Source organism: Xyrauchen texanus, chromosome 4 (genome assembly GCF_025860055.1).
Source record: "Xyrauchen texanus isolate HMW12.3.18 chromosome 4, RBS_HiC_50CHRs, whole genome shotgun sequence".
NCBI classification, from domain to species: Eukaryota; Metazoa; Chordata; class Actinopteri; order Cypriniformes; family Catostomidae; genus Xyrauchen; species Xyrauchen texanus.
The window spans coordinates 15,456,877-15,482,755 of record NC_068279.1 but is presented as its reverse complement, the minus strand read 5'-3'; the positions used below and the strand labels follow the sequence as shown (position 1 = coordinate 15,482,755).

The following is a 25,879-nucleotide window of genomic DNA, read 5'->3' as shown; positions in this document are numbered from 1 at the left end:
CCTCATGCTGTCCCAGATGTCTATGACTGTCTGCTGCAGAACAAAAGCGATTTTTGGCGATTCACATTCTGTGTACATAACGCCACCTACTGGTTGGGGCTGTTCAAAGGTGGAGATTTATAGTAAAAAAAAAATACTTAAATATTGATCTGTCACCCACACCTAACATGTTGCTTCAGTAAATATGGATTACTTTTATGTTGGCTTTATATGGTTTTTGGAGAATCAAAGTTCTGGTCACCATTCACTTGCATTGTATGGACATACACAGCTATATTTTTCTCAAAAACTTGATTTTTGTTCCGCAGAAGAAAGAAAGTCACACACATCTGGGGAGGCATTAGGGTGAATAAATTATGAGAGAATTTTAAATTTTGGGAAATTGTTTTAAATTTGGACATGAAATGTATTATTTTGCCAATTCAGCATATATTTGTATGCACTTACTCTACTGTAAGCTTCTGAAACAGCTTCTGAAACAACTGCAGTTTCAGGTCTCAGTTTAGGCTTAACGTTTCTTAAAGTTAATATCTACTGTATATAATTACAATGTTATCCTGGAAGCAAACTTGCTTCCTTCTGCTCAAACAATGTTCCCCAACTCTGAGGATTGGTGTTTCCAGCAGGACAATGCGCCAGCCACACAGCCAGAACAATCAAGGTGTGGATGGAGAACCACTGGATCAAGACTCTGTCAAGGCCAGCCCAATCTCCAGACCTAAACCCCATTGAAAACCTCTGGAATGTGATCAAGAGGAAGATGGATGGCCACAAGCCATCAGACAAAGTCGAGCTGCTTGAATTTTTGCACCAGGAGTGCCATAATGTCACCCAATAGCAATGTGAAAGACTGGTAAAGAGCATGCCAAGACACATGAAAGCTGTGATTGAAAATCAGGGTTATGCAAATAAATCCTCTAAATGACAATATTTTTATTTGGAATTTCAGAGAAAGGTTGTCAGTACTTTATAAAGTAAAACAAAAATGTTAATTTTACTCATACCTATAAATAGTAAATCCAGAGAAACTGATAATAAACTAACTTAATTTTTTCCAGAGCTGTATATATATATATAAATATATATACCACAGTTAGTTCCGGCCCTCGAATCTGAATAGATGAGAGATGTTCCATGAGCACTGATAGTGTGACACCATCAACACTCAGACGCTTCACAGTGTGTGTATCACTCCATTCATGCTGTTAGGAGTGTATCTGTTAGGAGTTACTGGTTTTATTTTTGAAATTACATATGTTATCCAGCAGGTGGTGCCAAAAGATAATTTTTGTGTGTAATATGAGCCAGTTGGTGATGTAAAGTGAATCCTTAGTCATTGTTTACATAGAACTGCACTCTGTGATTGCTCGAATTACTACTACATTACCAAAGCTAGGAAATAGCTTTAAATGGACAACTTCAGGATTAAGGCTCATGCTGAGAGACACAACAGACTGATTTATTACAGAACTCAAGTACTTACCTTTTATCGGAGTTTCCACATTGGATACAGACATCACTGTTTCTATAGTGAATGATTCTTACACACCGGCTACTGCGAAATACTCCATCAATGGAGCACCGGTAGAGAGAGTCAGCAGTTTCAAGTTCCTCGGTGTCCACATTACTGAGGAACTCACATGATCCGTCCACACTGAGGCCGTTGTGAAGGCTCACCAGCGCCTCTTACTGAGACGGCTGAGGAAGTTTGGAATGAACCACCACATCCTCACACGGTTCTACACTAGTACTGTAGAGAGCATCCTGACTGGCTGCATCACCGCCTGGTACGGCAATAGCACCACCCACAACCGCAAAGCCCTGCAAAGGGTGGTGCGAACTGCCAGAAACATCATCGGGGTGAGCGTCCTTCCCTCTAGGACATAAATACCAGGCTGTGTGTGAAAAAAGCTCGGAGGATCATCAGAGACTCCAGCCACCCGAGTCATGGTCTGTTCTCACTGCTACCATCAGGCAGGCGGTATCGCAGCATCAGGACCCGCACCAACCGACTACATGACAGCTTCTTTCCCCAAGCAGTCAGACTGTTGAACACTTGATCTATCACGATCAATAATTAGCACTGCACTTTATTCATCTATAATCTCACACTGGACTCTCAACATATTCTCCTATATGAAATATATATATATATATTTCATATACTCTTTACTTATTGTATTGTATATTGTGTATTCTATATTGTGTGTATTGTTTACTGTACATTGTATATAATTATCGTGTTGTGTAAGTATGTGTACATTTGATATGTAAATTGTGTTGTGTAAGTATGTTGTTTACTGTAATTGGTATATGTCTCGTCACTGTCATGACTGCTATGTTACTCGGAACTGCACACAAGAATTTCACCTACTGTTGCACTTGTGCATATGGTCGTGTGACAATAAAGTGATTTGATTTGATTTGATTTGATTTGAATACCCCTGCTTGGACGTCAATTTTTCACTGAGAAAGCTGACTGCATCTCTGATTGGGTGTGGCAACAGGTGATTGCACATGCTCCATCTCTCTCTCTCTCTCTCTCTCTCACTCACACACACACACACACACACACATCCAGCTGTCTATCCTTGTTTATCCAATAACTTGTTAGAAACAGCACAAGCCGTGATAGTATTTCTGAAGTGAACTTTTTGAATTACTAATGGGGGCTTGGACGCATCATTTGTTTTAAACCAGAGATTTAGACCAACGGCAGATTCTGATTTGTCGCGTAAGAAAGTAGTTCCATGCACAAATGCGTTTTTATAATCGTACTTGTTTTTTTCCCATTTTTTAAAAATGTACTTGTTCATTTAAATGTTGTATATAAGAATATACCCACAATACTCGCAATTGTGCAATATGGCCCTACATTGCTGATGTAGGGCGATATCGCACTCTTGCTCGTGTGATATTGCTTAAAAAAAAATATATATATATATATATATAGAGAGAGAGAGAGAGAGAGAGAGAGAGAGAGAGAGAGTACATATAGTATCTTTGCTTGTTTATGTTTTTCAGTCACATAATTTTATTTAAAGAAAAAACAAATTAAAATAATATTTTTAGCTTGCTGTTTGATGGAGAGTATTATCAAATCACACCAGCAAATTTGCACTCTTAATTCAAGCAGTAAACCATTTAATCATTGCAAATTAATTGAATATAAGGGTTTTACTTGAATGTTTTCTTGAACAGAGTTGAATATAGCCCAGAGAGCACAACATCAACACTAGATTCCCAGCCCATATTAATTGATTACATAAGCTCACAATAGTCATGTTCTTATCAGGTTCCCATAGTGCTACAAAACACCAAGAGTCATATATAAGTTAACAGATGAGAAATCATGCGAATATGACTGGGGCGGATTGAGGTGGCAAAGGTCGCTGTCTAGCCATTACAGATGAAATTATACTGCACAAGAGAATTGGTGTCCATGTGCTCTGGTTCCGCTGGTGTGCACCTCGACTCTCTGGACTAGAATGCTCCCTCAAAGGGTAAGGAGAGAAGTGTAAACTTTCTTTCATATTATTGATTTTTTTTTTATGTATTACTGTAATTTCTGTTTATATATTATTTTTGATTTATTTAACAATTATATTGTCGCTTGAGTGAAGAAGATATAGCTACAATATATTTAGCTGATTTATTAAATAAATTGTCATTTTACAGATTCATTTGTATTTTAGTAATTCATTAATTAATCAATCAATCTGTTACGTAATTAAAGTTTGTTCTTTGCTAGTCTGAGTGTCTCAAAAGGTAAATTTGTAAATCAACAACATGAAGAGTATCTTAAAGGACAAGACAAGACTCAGTAAGTTTAGATATCCTATGACTTTAACAATGACACTATAACTCTTAGAACATGAATAAAGTATAAGAAAAAAGTTTAGGCTAAGGGAAAGACGTGTTTGTTTTGATGTGTAACAGAATTTCAGGACCCTGAAGCTGGTCTGAGTAACTCCATAGGGGGTGTGCGCTGGATTCTACCTGATGAGGGTCTTCAGTCTCATAACTCAGTTCCCAGCAAAAGCAGTCAAATCCCCAGACAAAAGGTATAGACAGATCGCTAGATGGATTGATGTATGGATTAATGGATGTATGGATAAAGGGCAGACAGACAAACAGACAGTATTCACTATTCTTAATCGCTATTCTTCTGTTGAATTATAGGACCTTAAATATCTCTCGTAGCTTGCAGGAATGTGTGAAGTTTATCACTCAATGGAAACAGCAGGTGGAACATGTCTGCAAGGTAATATATACATGTAATGCTTAACTTCATGTATGTCAATGTTTGGCTAGTGAGATTTAATTAACAGTTCAACTATTATAGCAAAATCTGTTATACTTTTATATTTGCAACCCAAACTTTACCAATGCAAAGTCATTTGTCATCATTATGAGCACATCTGTGTATATGTGATGTACATACACGTGAGGATTTAAAAATAGTTTTATTCAATTATGGGCATACAGACCCCAAAACCTCTTTATTGAATTTATAGGCACTAGTAGGAACAAATGAAATCATGGTCAAATTAAATTACATGAAAAAAATACAGCATGCATCCGTAAATGCAGCAGTGCAATTTGATCTATTTGCTTATTGCTTTAAAAAGTTTTACTGTTCAAGATTAAGACGTTTCTCATGATACAATTAGTGGATGGATTTTACACAAACCAACTGCTGTTGAGAATGAGTCTTGATATAATGATTCTTTTATCCAAATCCCAAAACTAAGACCAATCTGTATGGTCTTAGTTTTATTCAACCATAAAGTTGGCAGACCATTAGAGCATTTGAAGCGAGCTAATGTGCTGAGACAGGATTTATTACTCATCCACAGAAAGGTATTGATAATACGATACAGATTTGATCAAACAGTGGTTTTAATATTAATGTTATTAAGGTTGCATGGAGACATCTTACACACAGTAACTGTTTATCAGTGTATCGTAAAGCTATTGATAACAAGAAACTAAACCTCTGTCACCCTATCATGATGGTTGAATCTGATTAGACTGTGTTGAAATGCACCATGGAAAGGTCAGGTAGGGTTTCTGTGTTGTGGAACTGGATAAACAGAACATTAACCTCTCTGAAATTGTGACTGCAAATTTGTTATGCATTGAATGCATTTTCAACAGAGCCCTGAGATAGTACTTTAGGTATTGTTTGGGGCAATGGGTGTTTGATTGATTTCATGAAATCACAAAAAAACACAATTGACTGTGTATGTGGGTGCGTGTGTGTTTTTAGCCTGGTACCAATGCAGACAAAGGCCAAAATATCGGTGCGAATGCAGAGCCTCGTAGTCTGGAACAATGCCGAAACCTCATCCTTGAGTGGGCACAGGAGCTCAGGAAAGTTGACATTGTAAGTGCATTGCAATATACAGTTCATTCACAAATTTGAAATATACCAATCCAAGTACACTTTTGCAGAATTTGTCTTTGTGGACATATGTGGGTGATAATGAATTATTTTTGTAAAATAATTTTTCAATTAGTTCTTTCGAAAAACTTGCATATCTACTACACCTAAAAACGAAAGAATACATGAAAGCTAAATTGTTCGAGTTTGGAAATCTAGTCATGAAACTACAGCATCATTATGAATTACTCATGGCAGTTAAATTTATCTGAGGATTTGATTTTTAATGGAAAACCCTTCCCCAAACAACTGATATGAGAATAACACACCATGCTTCATTGTATCAGTCTAATTTTTTAATCCCACTTAAAGTTGTTCAGTGAGAGCCCCTGGCGGCAAGAAACAGATGCATGCTGGGAGCAGAAAGAGAACAAGGTTGACTCTGCCAAGCATACAGAGCAGAAGATCATGGAATGGGCTAAAGAGTTACTGGCTGTGTCAAAGGTGAGGATTGTGGGTGTGACCCCATGGGACATATGTCATAATGTATGTGTATTAATAACCATTTGTATGTTCTTGTATATTTGTGCAGTGTTGTGGTGTAATGAGAGAAGAATTAGCTCAGTTTCTGAGGCTGTTGGAACTGAAGAAGAACAAGAACAAGGTTGCATCTTTGTTGCCTTTTCTGGAGTTCATAACTTGGTCTCTGCTGAAGGAGGACAGCAAGGTGAAACTGAGCCCATATTAGATAAGGGACAAATAATCTTCAACCTTTTATAATCTGAACATCCAGCTAAAGTTCATAGATTAGATTTTATGGTGACACATCAATGGCAATATTAGGACACGTTATAATAAACAGTGTATACATTACACGTTTTGTAAAAATGTATTTGTAGATGGAACATCTATGGCAAGTTGCTTTCCTTTTGCAGGACAATAAATACAGAAAACAAAAGAAAACAAAAACTCTGCCCATTACAAACAGGGGATATCATTCTGTAAATATTATTGAACCAATGAACTTATTCTGATGTAATACTGTTCTTGTTGTTTTCACTCAAATATTTATAATAATGGATTGTTTAGGGCGTTGTTCCACAGCTCTGGCTCCTCAGCAAACAACGTACCTGGAAAATAGGTGAGTCTTTTTCATAATTCAACAAACTGGAAAAACGACTGATTTGTCAAATTACAGTACATTGTATTTAGGAAAGAATTTTAGTTTTTTAATGATTTTGAAACTGCTCATATTTTTCATATAGTTCATATTCATTTCTGATGTGTACAATTCAGTGTTTATAATTTGTTTTGACAGAGACACCAAAGTACATTCCAAACTCAGGTACTGATTTTTGTATTTGTCTTGTTTGTCTAGAATGTCATTACTATAGTCAAAATACTACTTCTTTAATAATAATGTTTATCACTCTTTTCTAAAGTGTGGAGCTGGATCTGCAGTGCATCAGGTATCACTGATTCATAATATTATTCATTACTTTTACATTAGGAAAACGATAACACTACAATAATTTACCATAACTATTTGTTAACATAAGTTATTGCATTAGGTATCATGAACTAAAAATTTTTACAGCATATATTTATCTTAGTTAATGTTAATGAATCAAAATAGTTCACATTTCATTAACTCATCTTAACATATTTTACATTTAATGTAAAAAAAATTGAATATGTGGAAATCAACATTAATTTAGATTCATAAGTGATGTAAAAGTATTTTTTGTTGACTTTAAATGACCAAAAGTTCAGCCATGCAACTCTATGTGGCGCAAGCTGAAAAGTTATCTGAACTGGTATCTGTTTTGCCAATTGGCTTGCTCACATGTGACATGTTAAGCCTATCAGCTTGCATTGTGTAAACTGATTGGTCCTTTAAAGTGTAATTGGGTAGTCAATCAATTTGCATCTCTCTCTTTGTCTAACATTTAAACTGCTCGGTTTTGCAGATAAGCCCGTTTCAGTGCAGTACACTGCAAGAGTTTTTCTCTAAAACTGCCATTTGGTCAGGTGGTTGCTGGGCCTTTTCTTTTATTAGTTTACACAGTGAGGTGCTTTTGGCCATGTCACATAGAAGTGTGCCTTTAACAAGGTAAGCCTTAGCCAAATCTGGCTGGCACACATTGTTATCTTAGACCCTGTTTACACCTGGTATTAAGATGCATCTCGGGTGATCCGATCACGAAAAGCGTGTCCTGTGACCACAAAGTGATCAGATTTGGTGGGGAGGGACTCTGATTCACAATGACATACAATCACTTTGTCAGTGTGTTACTGCATACAATTAAAGCACAACAATTGCAGAAAAAATAAAGCGTGAGAAAAAGGCATGCTGTTTCTCCCAGATGCAGCTGAAAAGCACAAAAGCAACATTTCGAGAAGAATTGTGTTATTTTAGTGGATTACATGTATTAACCTGAGCTGCAGATGTTCGTGCTTCTCATAAGTCCCTGAATGTTGATTTCAGACACACTGTAGATGATCTGTTAAGTCCCTTTTTATATATTTTATTTCAGTTTGGACGGCGATTTCTTTTTAAAGCTGCTTGTAACTGACAAAGAATAAACTCTTGTTTTAGCACAGTGGTTGATTGACCGGAGGGGAGGCACTTCTCTGCTGCCGGGACGCATACAGGATGGATTAGTGTTTACATCTCAAATGTGATAAGGTCACATGCGTTAATGAGCACATTTGTATGTGGTTTTGTGATCTGATCACAAAACGTTTTAGACCCTGTTTAGACCTGTTTTTAGCGCTGACCACATGTGATCAGATCACCTAAAAACCCATCTAAATACCAGGTGTAAACGGGGTCTTTGGTCATTAGATTAAATAAATACACACACAGCTAGTCTACTGTAAATCACTAGTTAAATAAACTCTGGGGTTTCCTGGTTCAGATTTGGTTACTAGTTGTTAAGCCATTTGACTAAGCAGGCAGAGGCACACATAGAAATTCAGTCATTAGCGTTACTCCATTTGGCCAATGGCCAAAGGTACACCTAGCTAGCATACACTTGGTGCACATGGATCTTTGGAGCAGCAGCAGAATACAAGTCATGGCGATAGATTTGGTAGGTTGGCGGTTGTGTTTGTTTGATGTTTTATCCGTTTTGTATTCAACGGCCTGCATTGTTGGGGGATAGTTTGTAGTCTATTTGTGCAGCAGAATGCCATACATTCTCGATGCAGTTTGTCTTGCATTTTGTCTGATTGTACAGCAGCAGAAGCATGCCCACATGCTTAACTCATGTGTTTGTGTATTTTCTAGCATTAGCATGTCTCTTGAGTTGTCATGACTGAACTAATGTTAACAACTACAACCAGTTAAGTGTTTCAGAAAAGCAAATTAAATCATCAATCCATACAGCAAACCTGCCAATGAAACTTACTTATATTGATTAGTTTTGGGTTAAGAAAGATTTACCTTTTCACCTGTACAATTTCTGTTTAGCTGACATTACACTGGACCTCATGACTAACCACCCATGGTTAATGCTCTCAGAGGACAGGAAAAAGGTCCAGGAAGCTCTGAATGAAGCTGAAGTGTCATTTAGCACCCAACGCTTTGACAGCTGGCCTTGTGTTCTGGGCTGTGAAGGGCTCTCCTCCGGTCGTCACTATTGGGAAGTGGATATTGCCAACAAAGGCTACTGGCGCATTGGATTGACCACTGCCTCTTCCAAAAGGCATGGCCGCTTTCCCATGAACCCATCTGAGGGCTTTTGGACAATATGGAGAAGCACACGGCAGTTTTATGCTTGCACCATACCAGAGACTGAGATACCCATGCCACTTGTGCCCAGAAAACTGGGTGTCTACTTGGACTATGAGGAAGGTCAGGTGTCTTTCTACAATGTAGACACACGGTCACATATCTTCACATTTGCAACAAGTTTCCGTGAGAAGTTGTACCCTCTCTTTGCACCACTGGATGGACGTACACTTATCACATTGTCCTCCCCAGATTTCAAGCCAGAAATTTCTGAATAAATGAATGCACTCTCTAAATCTATGTACAATCCTTTCAACTTGACTATTGTCCTCATAAAGGGCTGTTGGGGAGAGTTAAGCTGACTGTTTGTGCAGACCTTAGACCATAGAGTGCATTTAGATATGGCACCCACAAAGTAAAGGTCAATTACTCATCATGTGCCATGCCCGATAAACGTATAAACCGATGTATCTGGACAAACTGACAGCTAGAATTCCAAGGATCTGCAAAGCTGTCGTTGCTGCACATGGAGGAATTTTTGATGAGAACTCTTTGAAGTAGTTTAAGAAAAAAGCCAAATTGTAATAGTAATTTTTCACATTATTAATGTCCTGACTATACATCAATTTTGTTATGGTTGAGGTCAATTAATCATTGTTGCCCACACCTAAAAAAAAAGTCCCTTAGATTATTCGCTAAATGTCCAAAAGCATGTGGACACCCCCTTCTAGGTAATGGATTTGGGCTTGTTCCCTTAATTCCAGTGAACACAAATGCTAATGCCATGACACATTCTTAACAATTGCGAGGAAAAGGTATTTTTTTTTTTTTTGGAAAGTGTTTCCAGAGGAGTGGAAGTCATTAAGGGGGTCCAAGTCCCTATTAATGCCCACTGCCCATGCTTTTGAAATCCAATGCTCAAGCAAATATGGTTGTGGGGTTTGGGTGTCTACATACATTTTGCCCTATTATTTAAAAAATGTTAAATGGAGACTTTTAAGCACAAATAAAAGTGTATATAACCATTTAAATTGTGGACACTGAAAGATTTAAAGGAAAAAGTTATTTTGATTCAGCCCATACAGTTCTGGATTATCTACAAAGAAACATTTACCCTAACACTTAATGTAATATTATGAAAGCATGTTTCATTATAAATCATTTACGCATGCAACTGAATACCATTTTTTTTTTATTACTAATCTCCATGATGTAAAACTGCCCTAATGGTCCCACCAAAAAGAAATCAAGACACATTTTTTTTCTTGTAAAAAGACTGTATTAACAAAGTTTTAGTTTTTTCTTCTTAAAAATACACCCCAAACTACAAACAAGAATAAATGCATATGTAATGGTAAATTTGTGTGTATAAAACAAGAATGGAAAAAAGACAAATAGTATAAAAAAAAATGTACAAGCACTGTACCTGGATCAAGATTAAAAGGAGGGACTTTGAATATGCCCGGAGTATAACAATTTAATAATGCTCATATTTAGGCATATAACCAATAACCACAAACAAAACAAGTCAATTGATTTGTAAACCATGAGTTCATGGTCATATTATTTAAAACAAGTGATCAATATCTACTTCAAATGGCAGGATGTTAGTGGTTGCACAACATTTTTAGACAATAACAACAGTTCCTCTAAAGGTTCATCAATGAAGTCAATCCATGGCATTCAAGTGGTGCTGTAAACAATTACAGATTGTGTATTCCACACCATACACTGCCTCAATGTAGAAATGAGAACAACCTGTATATGAATATAAATGACCTTAATAAAGACACTTTTCTCCAAATATGGAATTCAATGTTTCTTTGTGTGTTTCATTACAGTTAATAGCTAGTAACCAGTTCTAAAGGTTGCATCTAATTCAAAATCTAAACAAAACTTTAATCTGAAAGCAGGTTACAAAATACTGACAACAATTGGTACATTTTAAACAAAATGGCCATTAAATCCCAATTCAGACTGACTTAGTAGTCCTTGAAAATATTGAGAAACTGTTTTTCCAGTTACAAATCTACCAGATAATAGAAACTAAGTATTGGGAGGCAAGTGACCTGCACTGACCTACAGCAGGATAAATCCCACACACTGTGCTGACTGCATGAGTACATAGACAGGCCTTTTTATCTCATTACAATGCCCCATGGTCTACAGAGACATTCACTCATCAGGTCTGAAAAACTATGGGCCGGTATTGCTCCTTCAGTGCAGATGTAACACAATACACCCTCAGCACCCAGCAGTTCCAGCCTCATTCGCATGCTGCTTTTCTGTGTTAACGACTTATAAAGGTTCTGCTGAAGTGAACAATATAAACGATGACATATAGGATTGGGGGATCATATAGCTCTACTGTAAAGCAAACAAAGGCAAAAGGAAGGTAGTGGAGTAAAAACGTTTTCCCCCATTTGTTTCTCAGCATCCCTCAATCTTAATCAGAATCACTCTTCTCGTCCTTCACCATCAGTTTCTTTCCTCGCTTGGGCTCAGGAGCTTGGCCATCCTTCTCTTTCTTGGTCTTGGAGACACTGATGATCAAGTAAAGAATGTAGTTGAATTTAAAGTGTTACGTCAGATTTTAAATTGAAAAGCTCTGTGTGAGTGAGATTGTAGGATGACGACTCACGATTTTTGACGGTATTTGTCCAAGTCAGAAGGAGGCACTATGTCGCTCAATTCCAAACCATCATTGATCTTTTTAAGCATCTCGAATCTCTCCTTACCACGGATCTGCATTAAGAGAGAAGACATATTTTACAGTCATGCTAAAACAAATCAACAGTTGGAAAGTCAAAATGGACAGTTCTCTCAAAAGTCTCTCATGTACTGTAGTTTCTTGTCATTTCAAATTGTAAACATACTTTCTTTTGTGGACATTTTGAAAAATTGCATTGGTAATTTTTTCCATTCAATTAAAATGAATGACTACTGACTACTATTACACCATTAAAGTATAATAAAAGTGGCCCATTCGACTTGTGTACTATGTTCTAAGTCTAATGAAGTCATCTGATAAACTAGTATGAAATATGGACCAAAATTTAAGTCGTTATTCATCAACACTCCAGAGACCTTGAAATTGAATCAGTGATTTGAACTTGAGGTGGATCAGTCAGAATTGTAAATAAATAATTCAAACATCTTGTAAACTGTATCAACATTTATTGAAAAGAACGATTTGTTCACAAATTGAATATTGCTACTTTTTCCATAAACGTGCCAAATGAGAGCTAAAGCAGATTTTCAGTGAAATGTTGTCGGTTTCTCAAAGAATTCTATCGAATGCCTTCAGAAGACATGTGACGAGTTCTGACAAACCATCAGGTTTGGGTCAGTTTTTCAAGTATAGGGCGAGTTAGGGGCTGTTCAAACTTGCTCTTCTGTGCATCTGCGCTGTTTTTCTGTGTACTGTAAACACGCAGGAGAGGCATCTTTGACTGTTTCGTTGAATCTCATCATTTTCTCTTTCAGCGTCTCACGCAGATCGACACATTTTTAGACACCAAGTTAAAAATAACTTTTTTTTTTTTTTTACAAACATATCACAAAACATCTGTGTGACCTTTACACCATTAATCATGATTCCAGGTTGTTTTTCCCCAAGGATAGTTTCAGCGCATTATAAACAGTAAAACAGCATTTTCCTTTTGCTCTAATGTGCACATTTCCATACAGTAGTTCGACAAGTTCAATGCCATTTGATTTTAAACCACTTAAAAATCAAAGCACCCGAAAGAGACTATTTAACTGCAGCACGTACATGAGAATACTTGCGTTCACTGCCTCGAAGGAATGTCAGCCTGCCCGGGCAGAGCGCATAATACATGCTGAGGCAATTTGATTATTTTTGTTTAAGTTTCATGTGAGATTTTAACATTTGAATATCTACGTATTTCTCTATTTAGGCTTATAGCTCACAATGCACTTTATTTGCTGCTATTTTGAGTGAGGAAATTACATTGCAATAAACATTCTTTATTCCAGAGTCTCAACGAAAACAGATCAACCATTCATGAAACCTAGCGGTTAACCGAATGTTAAAAACAGTAACAGTGCACATCCCTAATTAGTACATGAAATATTTTCCAATGTTTGGGTGAACAACTTCTTTAATCTCTTTCATTTAAAATCCTAATAACCTTCAAAACCTCACTATGATATCTATGAAACCACATAAAAATCATATAGATAAAAAGGCTGTTTTGTGCTGTCAATACGTGTTTACACACATGCAATCACCTGCAGGTAATAGATCTCTTCATCGCTGCTGTTACACAGTGTTACTTTGGACTTCTTACTGCCCTCAGGGCGTGGAGTAGATGAGGATGACTCCTTAAAGCCTGCAAGAACAAAGGTCATGATAGCAGTTCAAGATTACAGTAGGATAATGGTGTTACAAAACACTAAACCCACAGACACGCACATCTAAAGCAAACGATACTCATAACCTATAGTATAGAAGGGAGTCTTATGCAGAATTCCACAGCACACATTTAAACTTACTTCGTTTGGTGGCAGAGGAGGTCTTTCCCATGGTTTTGGCCTCCTGCTCTTTTCTAAAGTTGCTCTCCTCACTTTTTCTGTCTCTGCCTGGGCATGCACACACTCGTACCTCAAAAGACCTACGGCCCAGCAACTGGCCACTGTTGGACAACAGTAAAGGCAGATTTGATTATCCTTGGCCTTCACAAGGACCACGTTTACACCTGGTTTTAACATGCGTCTCAGGTGATCCAATCACATGTGGTCAGGTGAGACACATCACTGTTTACACCTGGTCACTCAAATACGTCTCCTATGACCAATTGTTATCAGATTTGGAGGGGAGGGACTCTGCTTCATGACGACATCAATGACAATGTCAGTATGTTACTGCATGATAATACAATCACAATAAAAGACAGAAAAGACAAAGAAAGCATGAAAAAAAACAGCACCATTTCTCTCGGATGCAGACTAAATTTAATCTAAGCACAAGAGCAAAATTCTGAGCAGAATTGTCTGTTGTTTTAGTGGATTACCTTTTTTAACCTGAGCTGCAGAAGTTCGTGCTTCTCAAAAGTCCCTGAATGTTGATTTCAGACACACTAAAGATCTGTTAGTTCTCGTGTTTGTATTCGCTTTTTTAATTTTTCCGATTGAACTGTTATTTCCTTTTAAAGCTGCTCATAACAGACAAAGTTTAAACTCTTGTTGTATCGCAGTGGATGATTGACAGATGAGGGGTGGTGCTTCGCTGCTGCCATGACACATACAGGACGGATTAGCGTTTACACCTCAAATGTGATGTGGTTATAGGTGTTTTTCACCACATTCGTAAGTAGTTTTTATGATCCGATCACAAAACATTTAGACCCCCTTTAGACCTGTATTTAGCGCCAACCACATTGACTGGATCATGAAAAATCTTAATACCAGGTGATCAAAGATATGCAATGCACTACCAGAAGACACAAGCACACGGTACTTACTCCTGAGACTCCAAAGTGATAATGGTCAGAATGGGTCGGCGGTTCATTCCTCCCATGCAGCTACTGTTGCACATGTAATTATAAAGGACAGTAGTGCACTCTGCACCCAACTACATAAAATGAGAGAGAGAGAGAGAGAGAGAGAGACACACACACACTCTAAATCTAAATTGAGACACACAAAGCCTCACAGTTGTGTCAGGAACAATCTTTAAACTGATTTTTACTTGATTAGTCCAGAACTTGTAGTATGCCATGAATTATATTTGGAAAACATAGCTGCAAGCAGCAATGCGATTCCTCCTCAAAATAGCAAATCATTTAAATTGATCAGTAGAGGGTTGAGGTTAAACCCTCCCAATGGAAGAATCCAAAAAAACATCTTTTCAAAAACACGCTACAAATTATGTGTCTTTTCATTTTCTAATTTAGATTTTAGAAGAAAACTATTTTTACTTTGTAATTATTCAATGTTTGGTTAAAATTATATCTGGCATTGAATGATGACAGGCACATTCCCTGTAAGAACAATATCATGGAAATAAGATAACACAACAAACCTTCAGTGCTTTCATTGTAGAGGGCCTCAACAAAACAAACCTGTAACACACTAGTGATGACATGTAGCCATGGAGGGAAAGCCTCCTCACCTACAGTTAAGAGCAGGGCCTCCAGTTCACTACCTTCATGAGAACTAAAGAAGATTGTCTGACTTTATGCATTGCAACTATATGAAAAGAAGAAAGAAGAAATTTTTTTTTTTTTTTTTAAATCTATATTAAACATTACAGAGTCAAATCCAGAATCTATATAATTGTTTTCATGCTCTGAATTGCATGGATCTCTGCCTGGAGTTATCTTCATGATATTTTTATGTGCCCCTAATATCAATTTCTTTCAGAGCCTTTTGCCTCTTTTGCAGTTTCACAGTTTCCCAAGCAGAGCATGCTATCTGTTCCATCAGTGTTTTTGATGGTAGTAGCTCTTCCATGTAAAACTCCCTCTTCACCATATCCTGAGCTGCTTCTTTTTGCCATGTAAAGAGTTTGGAAACAAATTAATTTCTCTTTCAGCACTTCTGAATATTTCTTAAATTTCTGAAGAGCTGCTGGAGGGTAGTTGTGATCCAAGTAAACGTTTTGCTTTCCAGCTGGGACTGTAGTTTTATCATCTTACACTTCACCTGTTCCACATTTTGCACTTGCATTTCTTCTATGCAATTTTGGCATTGTTGATTTGTCTTCTTAATGTTTTGATTTCATCCAGCTGACAATTGTTCTCTTCACGAGAGTTTTGAATTCCCTCCAAAATTCACTCTTGGTTGATTTGCATGGTGTACGGGTGAGATTACTGGTGATTACCATACTGTTTTGAAAGTCTGAGTCATGCAATTCTGTCTGTGCTGTTTCAGGTACACAGAAAGTAGTTTTCTTTCTTCTCTCTCTGGTCTCCATTGTCCCACTTTTACATGTTGACCTTATAAATAACTATTTTGTTACTCAAAGTTTCACTAATTACCACTTTGCTGCGTGCGATTCCTAAAGTGGCCGGAACTGGAAGCCCATACTCAATTTACATATTAATTAACATGTAATCCATCACTTCTTTGTTTTACTGTACTACAAAAATACTTGATAATCCCCATCCCCAATTTAGATTTACCTGTGGAGGTTCATAGGGTACAACTACACTGTGTCTGGAGGTGACACGATCTTCCCTGTAATCAGCACGAGAGTTTCCTTCCACTCGGATTAGGTGTGCAGCAGGAGCCAGTCCTGGGGAAGGAGAAGGAAAGAAAAAAGAAAAAAAGAAAAACAAAAAACTGTTATGGCCTTCAGTGGAACATAAGTAATTGTTTTCCTCTTGACTTCCAGTGGTATACAATGGTGTATGACAGACAATGAATGTGTGTGCATGCATGCATGAGTGCGTGTGTTCTTACCATCACTATCTGGGGTCCTCTCATGGTGGGGGCATCGGCGGACCACCTCAGCCACATGCTCAGACTTTTTGTATATGGCAGTAGCCCTGAGCATTGCGCCCTGGGGAGGGAGCGAGTCCACCACCATCTGAACGGGACAAGTTTTTGCCAACTGGCAAAAGAGCTTTTTCAGGTCTGGAGAGTACTGAATTTAGAGGGTAAAAGAGAGAAACAGGAGAGATGCTTTAACACTAGAAGCACGGAGCAACTGTAACCTACACTTAGCACGATTTAAGTGGTCAGAAGACCACCTAGTCTTCAGACAGGGACACTGCTACTGACACATAATGATCGCTAGATGCCACCTCTTGCGTGTAGCCGATGGATTGGTCTTAAAAATGGCACTGCGAGTTAGGCAGTGGTTGGCCTATAAATACTTATAGACTGAATTTATCGACATTCTGTCTACGGTTGATCCAGATACATTTGTCCTGGTAACGTTGTCTTATATTTATTTTAGGAAATGCTCGTATATTTAGTTTGTATAATTTCGTTCTCGTTTGGCATAAATTACGTTGTGATCGAAGGCCTGTAGCTGGAAGAGTCCATTTCCATGTTTCTACGCCAAGAGGTCTAAATATCAACGAGCGGATGGGAGACATTTTTGTGCAGTGTGATCCAACCTACCATGATATTATCACGTGAGTGATATGCTCTCAACCTATTCTTTTGACAGCGCATGGACGCATATACCCACATTTGTTTTATTGGATAAAATAGTGATTTTTAAAATGTGTACACTTAATTATCAGCTTAATATTTGCAAATGTACCACATGTTTCGATTCGTCGTTCATTAGTTTCAATATGGTGAGGGTGTGAATGAAGCTATAGGTGAAAGTATTTATGTTTGACTGCTTGAGTTATAAAAATTGTGAGAAAGCAATTTACCAAAAAATACCCAGTACATTTCAGAGGGTAAGATTACATAAAAATTTGGCTTTTCACTTATCCATATGGTTTGAAATTTGAAAGCATTGAGGAGATCTGATATGCAGAGTTTAATCCAAACAGCGTTCAGGATATTTTACTGCCAAAGAAGCTATCGAATCAGTAATTTGAACTGTGAATGTTGAGATGTTTGTAACCATATACATTTTCAACATCCCAACCCCCTCTTCGACACACACAAAATTGAATGCTAATTTGGGCATTCAGGTTTCTGGGCACCATCATCTCACAGGACCTTAAGTGGGAGACACACATTGACTCCATTGTGAAAACGGCACATGGTGTAAAAGTGTTGTTGTTTTGTGTGTGTAGTTTACAATAAAGACACGAGAGAGGCTGCATTTTTACCATTTATTGAACTTGAAAAACAACTGTAAAAAAGGAGGCGAAACTTTAAATTGTTCGTGCATTTCTGGCTTTTTGTTAAATAGTAAATATTTAGTAAATGGGGATATAGGCTACAAAAATATATGAATTTTCCAATATACTATACATTCTGCTATAATACGTGAGAAAATACAAATATATTCTACCCAGATAAAAATATATATATATATATATATTTTTTAAATATATGTATTCTATGTGACAGTTTACTCAACAGACAGCCGAAATCTGGAGCACACTACCCCTCCTCAATGACCACATCATGCGTCATTTTCCAAACTAACCAACTTTGTCAACATTCCAAACACACCATTGGTGGCTTCTAGAAGCATGTGCAAGTCGCTTACATGCCTGGCAGATCTCAAAAGTTTAGTTCCCTGAACATCTGCTGACTTGACATTGTCTCCTTTTTGGCAAGCGGGGAAGGGGTTAGAGGAAAAAGTTGCTTCTGTGCTTCTACACCCGCTGCCTTTGCCATTTTTGGATGCACGCAAAGCTCCTTTACCAGCTCAAGAATAAATTGCTTTCTGCTGATGGTTACGTTCATGCACTGTTTGTACACAATGTGTGCATTAATTGCAGCCAGGTCCAAGATGTTTTAAAACACAGCTACAGGCCAGCGACGGGATCCACCCATTACGGAGTACAGTCGTGCCATCTGGTCCATTACATCAACGCCAACTTTTTGCGTTCAACATATATTTTGTTTCAAAATCAGCGGCCACCTAGAATTTGATGCCAAATTTGTCCGGTTTATTGGCCATGTATTGTGTGAAACGACAGCGCACCTTGGTAAGGAACTGTTGTTGTTCAATTGTTATGTTCTCACCGGGCGTGTATGAAGCAATGCTGTTTTTCACATATTTGTCATATCTCAGATATCATGGCAAATCTATCGGTCACAACGCGGACAGCTCGTGTTCTTGTCAAAGCACAGATAGCGCATGATATCATGTAATTTCTGTCGCGACATTGTCTCTTTGAAAAAAAAGTGTCCAAATTCATTAGACCAAAAGTCACCTAATCTAATGCTTTTACCTCCCGTAACATCTCTCACATAAACGAGACCAACAAATGCTTTTAGTTCATCATCTGTCAGTTTGAACTTTTCAACATGATTCCGCATCAGTGTACTTTAGTATATTTTGCCATATTTCTGTGTCAATCTAACACAGTAAGCTGTACAATGGACTTGAAATATTGTGCTTAGCATAAGATTTTGGCCCTGGTGGTTCTCTCGCTATATTGGCCTCTTGGGCTCTACCCTGAGGCTTAACAGGATTTTTGAGTGAGCTCCAGGCAATCTGTGGCTACTTTATAGCTCTCGATACAGTGATCATAATAGCGCAGCCCATTTATCAGCTTACTTGTCAATTGCCCTCAAATAATTTGATGCGTCATTATATATTGAATAGGTGAAATTTGCATGCATATTTTTCACCTTAGCATGTTTGCTAATTGACCTCATATTTCAATTTGTGGTTCATTAGTATGCATTTTATATATTATATATATATATATATATATATATATATATATATATATATATGCACTAAGCATTTATAGGCCAATTTTGTTTTATTAAACATGAAACCTGTTCATTTTATTTTATTATTAAAATTATTGTTTTAATTAATGTTTTATTATTAATTACAGTCAAGGTAATGACTCACAGATGTAGGGCCATATCGCACTCTTGCTCGGTGTGATATTGCTTAAATATAAACTATAGGCCTACTGTCTATATTTTCAATGTATATATATATATATATATATATATATATATATATATATATATATATATATATATATATATATATATATATGTATCTATTGTATATGCTACACACATACAAAATTATTGTAGGACTACAAGTGAGCCCCTGCGCCATCTGCTGAGAGAAAAGAGAACCTTGAACAGCACAAAACAAACATGATGTGGATGCAAGGCTGCCGTCTATTCACAGATTTAGAAGCAAAATGCTTTTAAAATAGATTTTCCTGGTGCGATTTTGAAAATGTAAGCGACTGGGCGATAAAACTCAAATATCTAGGAAAAGTCAAGAAAGTAGGGCCCTGGAATTTGATTGAGTGCAAAGATTTATTTTTTAATTAAAGCACAACGGTCAGATGACCGCATGCTCAGCCATTCTATTGTTAAACACACTAAGTTACAGATCCACCTAAAGATAGCTAGCCTTTGTTTTACAAACTAGAACAGCCTGAGAGATGTTCAGAGGTTTACATGGTATCACACACACGCACACAGCAGACAATAATGAACTTGCACAAATGTTACTGAAGCCTGACACACACAGCAGTTAAAAACTTATTATGATCTCAATGAAAAATTATTAGTATGGAAAAAAACACAAACAAATAGAGCATTCAATTTTTATGTCAAAATTCATGAAAATGCAGATTAACACTTGAGATGGGTCAGGATGGCTAATTTAGTCATCCAACAACTATGACTACTCGATTAGAGCAGCTGACAAGGCTATCTAGACTTTTGTACAAATATTAAGGTAAAAACAACGTATTAGTTTTTAATATGCTGACATCATGCTTGCCAACATTAACTGTAAGAATGCTAAAACTCTTTACATTGCATCTCTAAATTGCTACAGCCATTAAAGCACTGATTAATTGAAAATTCAATGCCTTCAACAATACATTTCAAGACAATTAATGTCAAACTTCAAATCACCTGTTGTAAGCAATATTACCAGTAGCAAGCATAAAATATCTAAATTCTTCTAACTATGATAGCTTAGTAGCCTAATATAAAAAGCTTTTTAAAGACCAACTAGTCATTCAGACAACCCCATTGACAAGTCAGTTTTGAAAGTGTAAGTTTTTTAATAGCCCTTATTAACCCTTAAAAAATGTAGTCACATGTTATGCCAGTAAAACAAAACTAATCAAGCCTATTTGGTCATGGCTAAGGCAGCAAAACCCAATTTATTAATTGGTTAAAAAACAGGATAGCCAAGCATCAACAAATGTCTCAAAATCCAAGCCACCACACAGCTCAGAGATCTTGAATAAAATGCACACTTATTAAATTCAGACACAGATTATTTAGAGTTGAGCTTTTAAAATTCTATTTTTGTCTTACCCTCCAGAGCTTATCCTGACATGTAGATTCTCACAGGATCTGAAACACACCAGTGTGACTGTCTCTCACCAAATCAATCTTTAAACTGTAACTCGCTCTCTTAAAACTCTAGTGGTGGGTTATAGTACCCACTTCTCCCTCCAACACACTCTGGGTTTTGGAACATATAAGTAAACGTTTGCAGGGTAAACTTTGATGGTGTTAAATGGGAGTTCACAGCAAATATTATTTTCACTTACCTATGTGCTTCAAGACCAAAAGAAAAAATCCACTATTACGTTTGAATGACTTTCCAGAAGAAGCAAAAAAGAGAGCAGTGGATTAAGACAGTCAGATTGGAGAAGATGCCAAATTTACTGTCACTCTCTCAGCAGCTGTAATCGAAACCCCCTCGCAGCTGTGGTAATTCCTTTTTTTAAACTAATTCCAGGGTAATATAACACAAAGCATAATGTTATAAATTTACACTCAATATTTAAAAAATTTAAAACATAAAAAAAATTGTGAGATTTACGTTGATAAATAAGGCAGAAATGCTTCAGTCTGTGAAAAAGGTCTATTGTAAGGTTGAAAATTTTGAATGCTAAAAGTCTCTGTTCTGATTGTCTAGTAGACTGCAGTTTGGGTTTGTATATCAGGACACTCCCCTCCCCCACTCCTCTATGAGGACAAGTTCAGACATGTTCAAACTCCACAGCTACATGCTTACTAATAAAAACTGCTGCTCATCTTAAAATTTAAATCAAGGCACCAACAGAAGACACTGAAGTTTAGAGTAAAACCTTACACTGGGTTCCATTTCATCGAAAAAATTGATCTACTGTTTTATCTCATGTCAGATCACTAAAACCAACAGAGATGGATGCATGACTCATTACTAAGGTAATATACATAATTAAGACAGTGTAATCAAGAACACATCCAATATGCAAATAAACTAGCTAAAAAAATTGTTCTGTTTTAACGCTCAGCTTCATCCAAACTAATGTGTGTTGAGCTTTCTGTTCACTTCTTGTAACTATACAGAGTTAAAAACCATCCATCAAGTTCACTGGCTAAACATTCTAAGTAAAATGTGAATATTTGAAAAATCTACACCCAAAAGTACAACAAGAGAAAGAAGAAAAAGAATCAGATTGGGGTGGGGCGGCAGTTCTTTAACCCAATCTCTGCTGATTTTTTTAAGAGCTACACATCAGAACATGCCCATTCATGTCTTCAGACAATGGCGTAAGAAAACGGCAAAGCCAATTTTTTTATTTGCGCTCTCCAGATGTTAAATCGACAAGTCAAATGACAATGGCTATCTTGAACTTGAGTGCCGAATACACAAAATGGGAGGTCTTAAATATTATTCAGGAGAGGAGCGAAGGCAGCAGTGAAGAATGAATGAAGTCTCGTGGTATCCTGGCAACATTTAGATTCAGCGCGCACCAGAAAGAACAATTAGGTTCTCAACATTTCTTCAGGTACATGGGCATCCATAACCCACTTAAGCTACTTGTATACTGTATCCTGAAGTTAGCAGCAATGTAATACTAGGTAATACCAGAGATTCTTTTTTTTTCTCAGATTACACTGTAAATGTAAAACTAACCACCCAACCCCCCCAAGAAAGTACAAATTTGAAACAGACTGAATTTGATGCTGTTTTCTAAAGATGCTAGAAAGTGTAAATATAGTGACTATATGAACTCAGGTGTAAGGTATAATAGGGGTGATCAAACACACTTTCTTTGTAATGTTTTGATGTATTTTTGAGTGTTTTACATTGAGCAATCTATGCATGTATATATATATATATATATATATATATATATATATATATATATATGTACATACATGTTTCAGTGTATTTTTCAACTCACTGTGCAAGTAACCGATTTGGCAGTGCCGGATTGCGGGAATCCCAGTTTGAAGCCATGATCTCCAGGGTAGTCAGTGGCAACCGGGACGGTGGAGGTTGGTGGGGAAGTGGATGGCTGAGGCTGCTCAGTGATGCCATCAAAAATATTTAGGTCAAATGAGTCCCGAAGGTACTGCTAAAAACACACAGGACATAAATGATATACAATTATTACATCAGCACAATTCAAAACAATTGTGTGTACATGCCATTCTTTTTAAAAAAATACCTCATCATAGACTGATGAGTAACAATGGCCACCTTCTGGTGTTTGTATAGGCTCCAACCTAAGAACCAAATGGGAAAGGAAAAAGGATAAGTGAAAGAAATTGTTTAGCTTTTAAACCACACATACAATGCACACATCTGTGTAATGATGTGCAGACACATTAAAAATTGGTGTCTCAAAAAAATAAAAAAAATAAAATTCCCACAAAGTGCACAATAACAGTGACCTCACACTAAACTGCTTGCACCCACATAATACAGAGGACATGGCCAACTCCAGGACACAGAGAGAGGTGGGAAGTTTTATCCTCAGCAGGTGTTGCAAACTTACATGAGGTTCTGCTCCCAGAGCTCAGCAAATTCTTGGCTTGCTGTACTGTCTGCCATGGTCTCTCTCTGTTTCAGGTTCGCAAGATTACAAACAAGACACAAAACCTTAGGTCAGATATACAAAAGAGAACAAGAAAATGTAACGTAGTGTAACGCATCAAGTTTATTGGCAATTTGGAGACGTGTAGCTCGCGCTCGTTTCCTTTTAGTCAAAATAATTTCTAGGTTAAATACCGATTCACGTAGGTAAACATTACGAAGAGATTTGAGGACATATACATGAATAACAACACCGTGAGAATTGTCTTCGAAGCTATAGTCAATATACGCAAAGTTATCGCCAGGCTAGTTAGCTACTTAGCGGCATTAGCTAATGCGCACATTGGCTGTTCCCTTTAAAGTGGGTAAAAGTTTATGTTTGGACACTTGCACAAAATCGAACATCCAAAAACACACTGACTGATGCAGCGAAAACTGTACATGTCAAATCGCGGATTTTCGCCAATTAGTTAGGTAGCCTACCCGCTCCTCTGCTACCCTTGACGTTTCAGTAACGTTTAAAGTGCAGGCCTTCCGAGTATACTTTGCTGTTATTTCATTCGTTTATTTCTAAAATGTAGGGTCGCTCGAAATAAATTTAAAACCCGTTTCATTGCTGACGATCTCATCTCGTTAAAATGCGACCCTAACCCGACAAAAATTTTGAGCGTCAAACTATTTTGTACGTAATGCACGATAACAGTGTAACTGTCTAAAAGCAAACACTTAATAAAACACGAATTTCTGCTCTGACATTTTGCAAATCAACGCCAGATAACTGTCTCTTTTTACCTTGTAATAATGTAATTTGCCGACCTCCTCTCCCCAATTGATAATCTTGCTGCGATGTGCTTCAAGTCTCACACACCTGACCAAAACAACAAAACAAAACGCGGATTTTCAGCAAAGCTAAAATCCCAATGCAAAGAACGCGTGGAGTTTGAGGGGATTCCCCTACAGGAGGAGTCTGTTGCGTTAGTGTGACGTGACTGACAACCGGGCCCACATCATGAATTAAATAAGATCTATAAAATATAATATAACAGAATGTACATTTTATAATACACCTTGAGATTTTTCTCCAATCGTCAATTTTGTATTTATGTGGTATTAACGAATATCGGAACTGTCGTTATAAAACGCGCGGAATCTGGTTAACCAGGAAGTTGTTTTGAAACGTCACTTTCGGCGTCGCTCCTAGTTCGAGCGCGCGCTCACGGTAACTGTAATGGAATCGATTTTTACAAACTCTTTAATGCATATTATGTTTCGTAAATCTAATCTATCGTTTTGGTGCAGAAAATGAATATTTTGTACGGTTATAATGCGCACGAAGTGGTGGAGAGAGCTACCGGTATTGATGTGAGACAGATAACTGATTTTAATGGTTATAAAAACTCACGCGAGCATCTCCAGAGAGCGAATGACAAAATGATGTGGCAGGCATCAAATCCATCTGAATCTCACAGAGCGTAAACTGTAGGCAACTCTTAGATGTACATTGCTTTGTTTAAGATGTGTCTTAATATGATTTATTCTTGGCTTGCAAGACTTACTAAATTATAAGACGAACTGTTCACACACACCACAGCCACTGAATTTCTGTGATTGCTACCTATGAGTTATAAAAGCAGACTTGAAACTTTGGACCAGTCAGTTGAGTTCCCACATCAGTTGCATAATGGAAGATGAGACCTTTCATAATTGAATCATCAGTCAGAGTGAAAGTAGTGTTATGATAACATGAGAGTTACATTTCAGAAACAATATTATAACCAGGGCTGCAATAATGCATGGGATTAATGATCATGGAGTGAAAAGTAGCATCGGCCAGAGGGCAACAGTTCAAAGAGGGAGTGAGCAGGATGCGTGGGGTCCAGAGTGATTCTACCTGCACATTTCCTCACAATGGAGATGTACCGGTTTTGAAGGGTGGGCAGGGGGGCACCAATAATCCTCTCAACGTTCCTGACTGTCCGTTGTAGTTTCCTTCTGTCTGATTTGGTGGCTGAACCAAACCAGAGAGTTACAGATGTACACAGGTCTGACTCAAAGATGGCCGAGTAGAACTGTGACAGCAGCTCCTGTGGCAGGTTGAACTTCCTCAGTTGATGAAGGAAGTACAACCTCTGCTGAGCCATCTTCACAATGGAGTCTATGTGAGTGTCACACTTCAGGTCCTGAGAGATGGTAAAGCCCAGGAACCTGAATGACTCCACTGTTCAGGATGGGGGACGGGGGTGGTTGGTGAGTGCAGGGTGATTTCTCCTGAAGTCCAATATCATCTCCACTGTTTTGAGCATGTTCAGCTCAAGGTTGTTGTGACTAT

The 25,879-nt window shown here is 37.5% G+C and overlaps 2 protein-coding genes across 2 annotated transcripts; one reads left to right on the top strand and one right to left on the bottom strand.

The window, feature by feature from the left end:
* The first annotated feature begins 3,789 nt into the window (after positions 1–3,789).
* si:ch211-114c12.5 (zinc-binding protein A33) lies at positions 3,790–9,400 on the top strand. The gene is made up of 10 exons (XM_052118302.1): positions 3,790–3,823; positions 3,940–4,066; positions 4,186–4,264; positions 5,273–5,389; positions 5,759–5,890; positions 5,979–6,113; positions 6,476–6,527; positions 6,705–6,731; positions 6,829–6,855; positions 8,862–9,400. The coding sequence occupies exons 1-10, from the start codon at positions 3,790–3,792 to the stop codon at positions 9,398–9,400; spliced, it is 1,269 nt and encodes a 422-aa protein (XP_051974262.1).
* Positions 9,401–10,368: 968 nt separating this feature from the next.
* On the bottom strand, positions 10,369–24,378 carry LOC127639063 (cellular tumor antigen p53-like). The gene is made up of 11 exons (XM_052120901.1): positions 24,343–24,378; positions 23,513–23,577; positions 23,183–23,240; positions 22,916–23,089; positions 16,551–16,734; positions 16,271–16,383; positions 14,609–14,718; positions 13,641–13,780; positions 13,377–13,477; positions 11,764–11,867; positions 10,369–11,665 (listed from the first exon to the last, which is right to left on the bottom strand). The coding sequence occupies exons 2-11, from the start codon at positions 23,566–23,568 to the stop codon at positions 11,569–11,571; spliced, it is 1,137 nt and encodes a 378-aa protein (XP_051976861.1). The 5' UTR covers positions 23,569–23,577; positions 24,343–24,378; the 3' UTR covers positions 10,369–11,568.
* Positions 24,379–25,879: the final 1,501 nt, after the last annotated feature.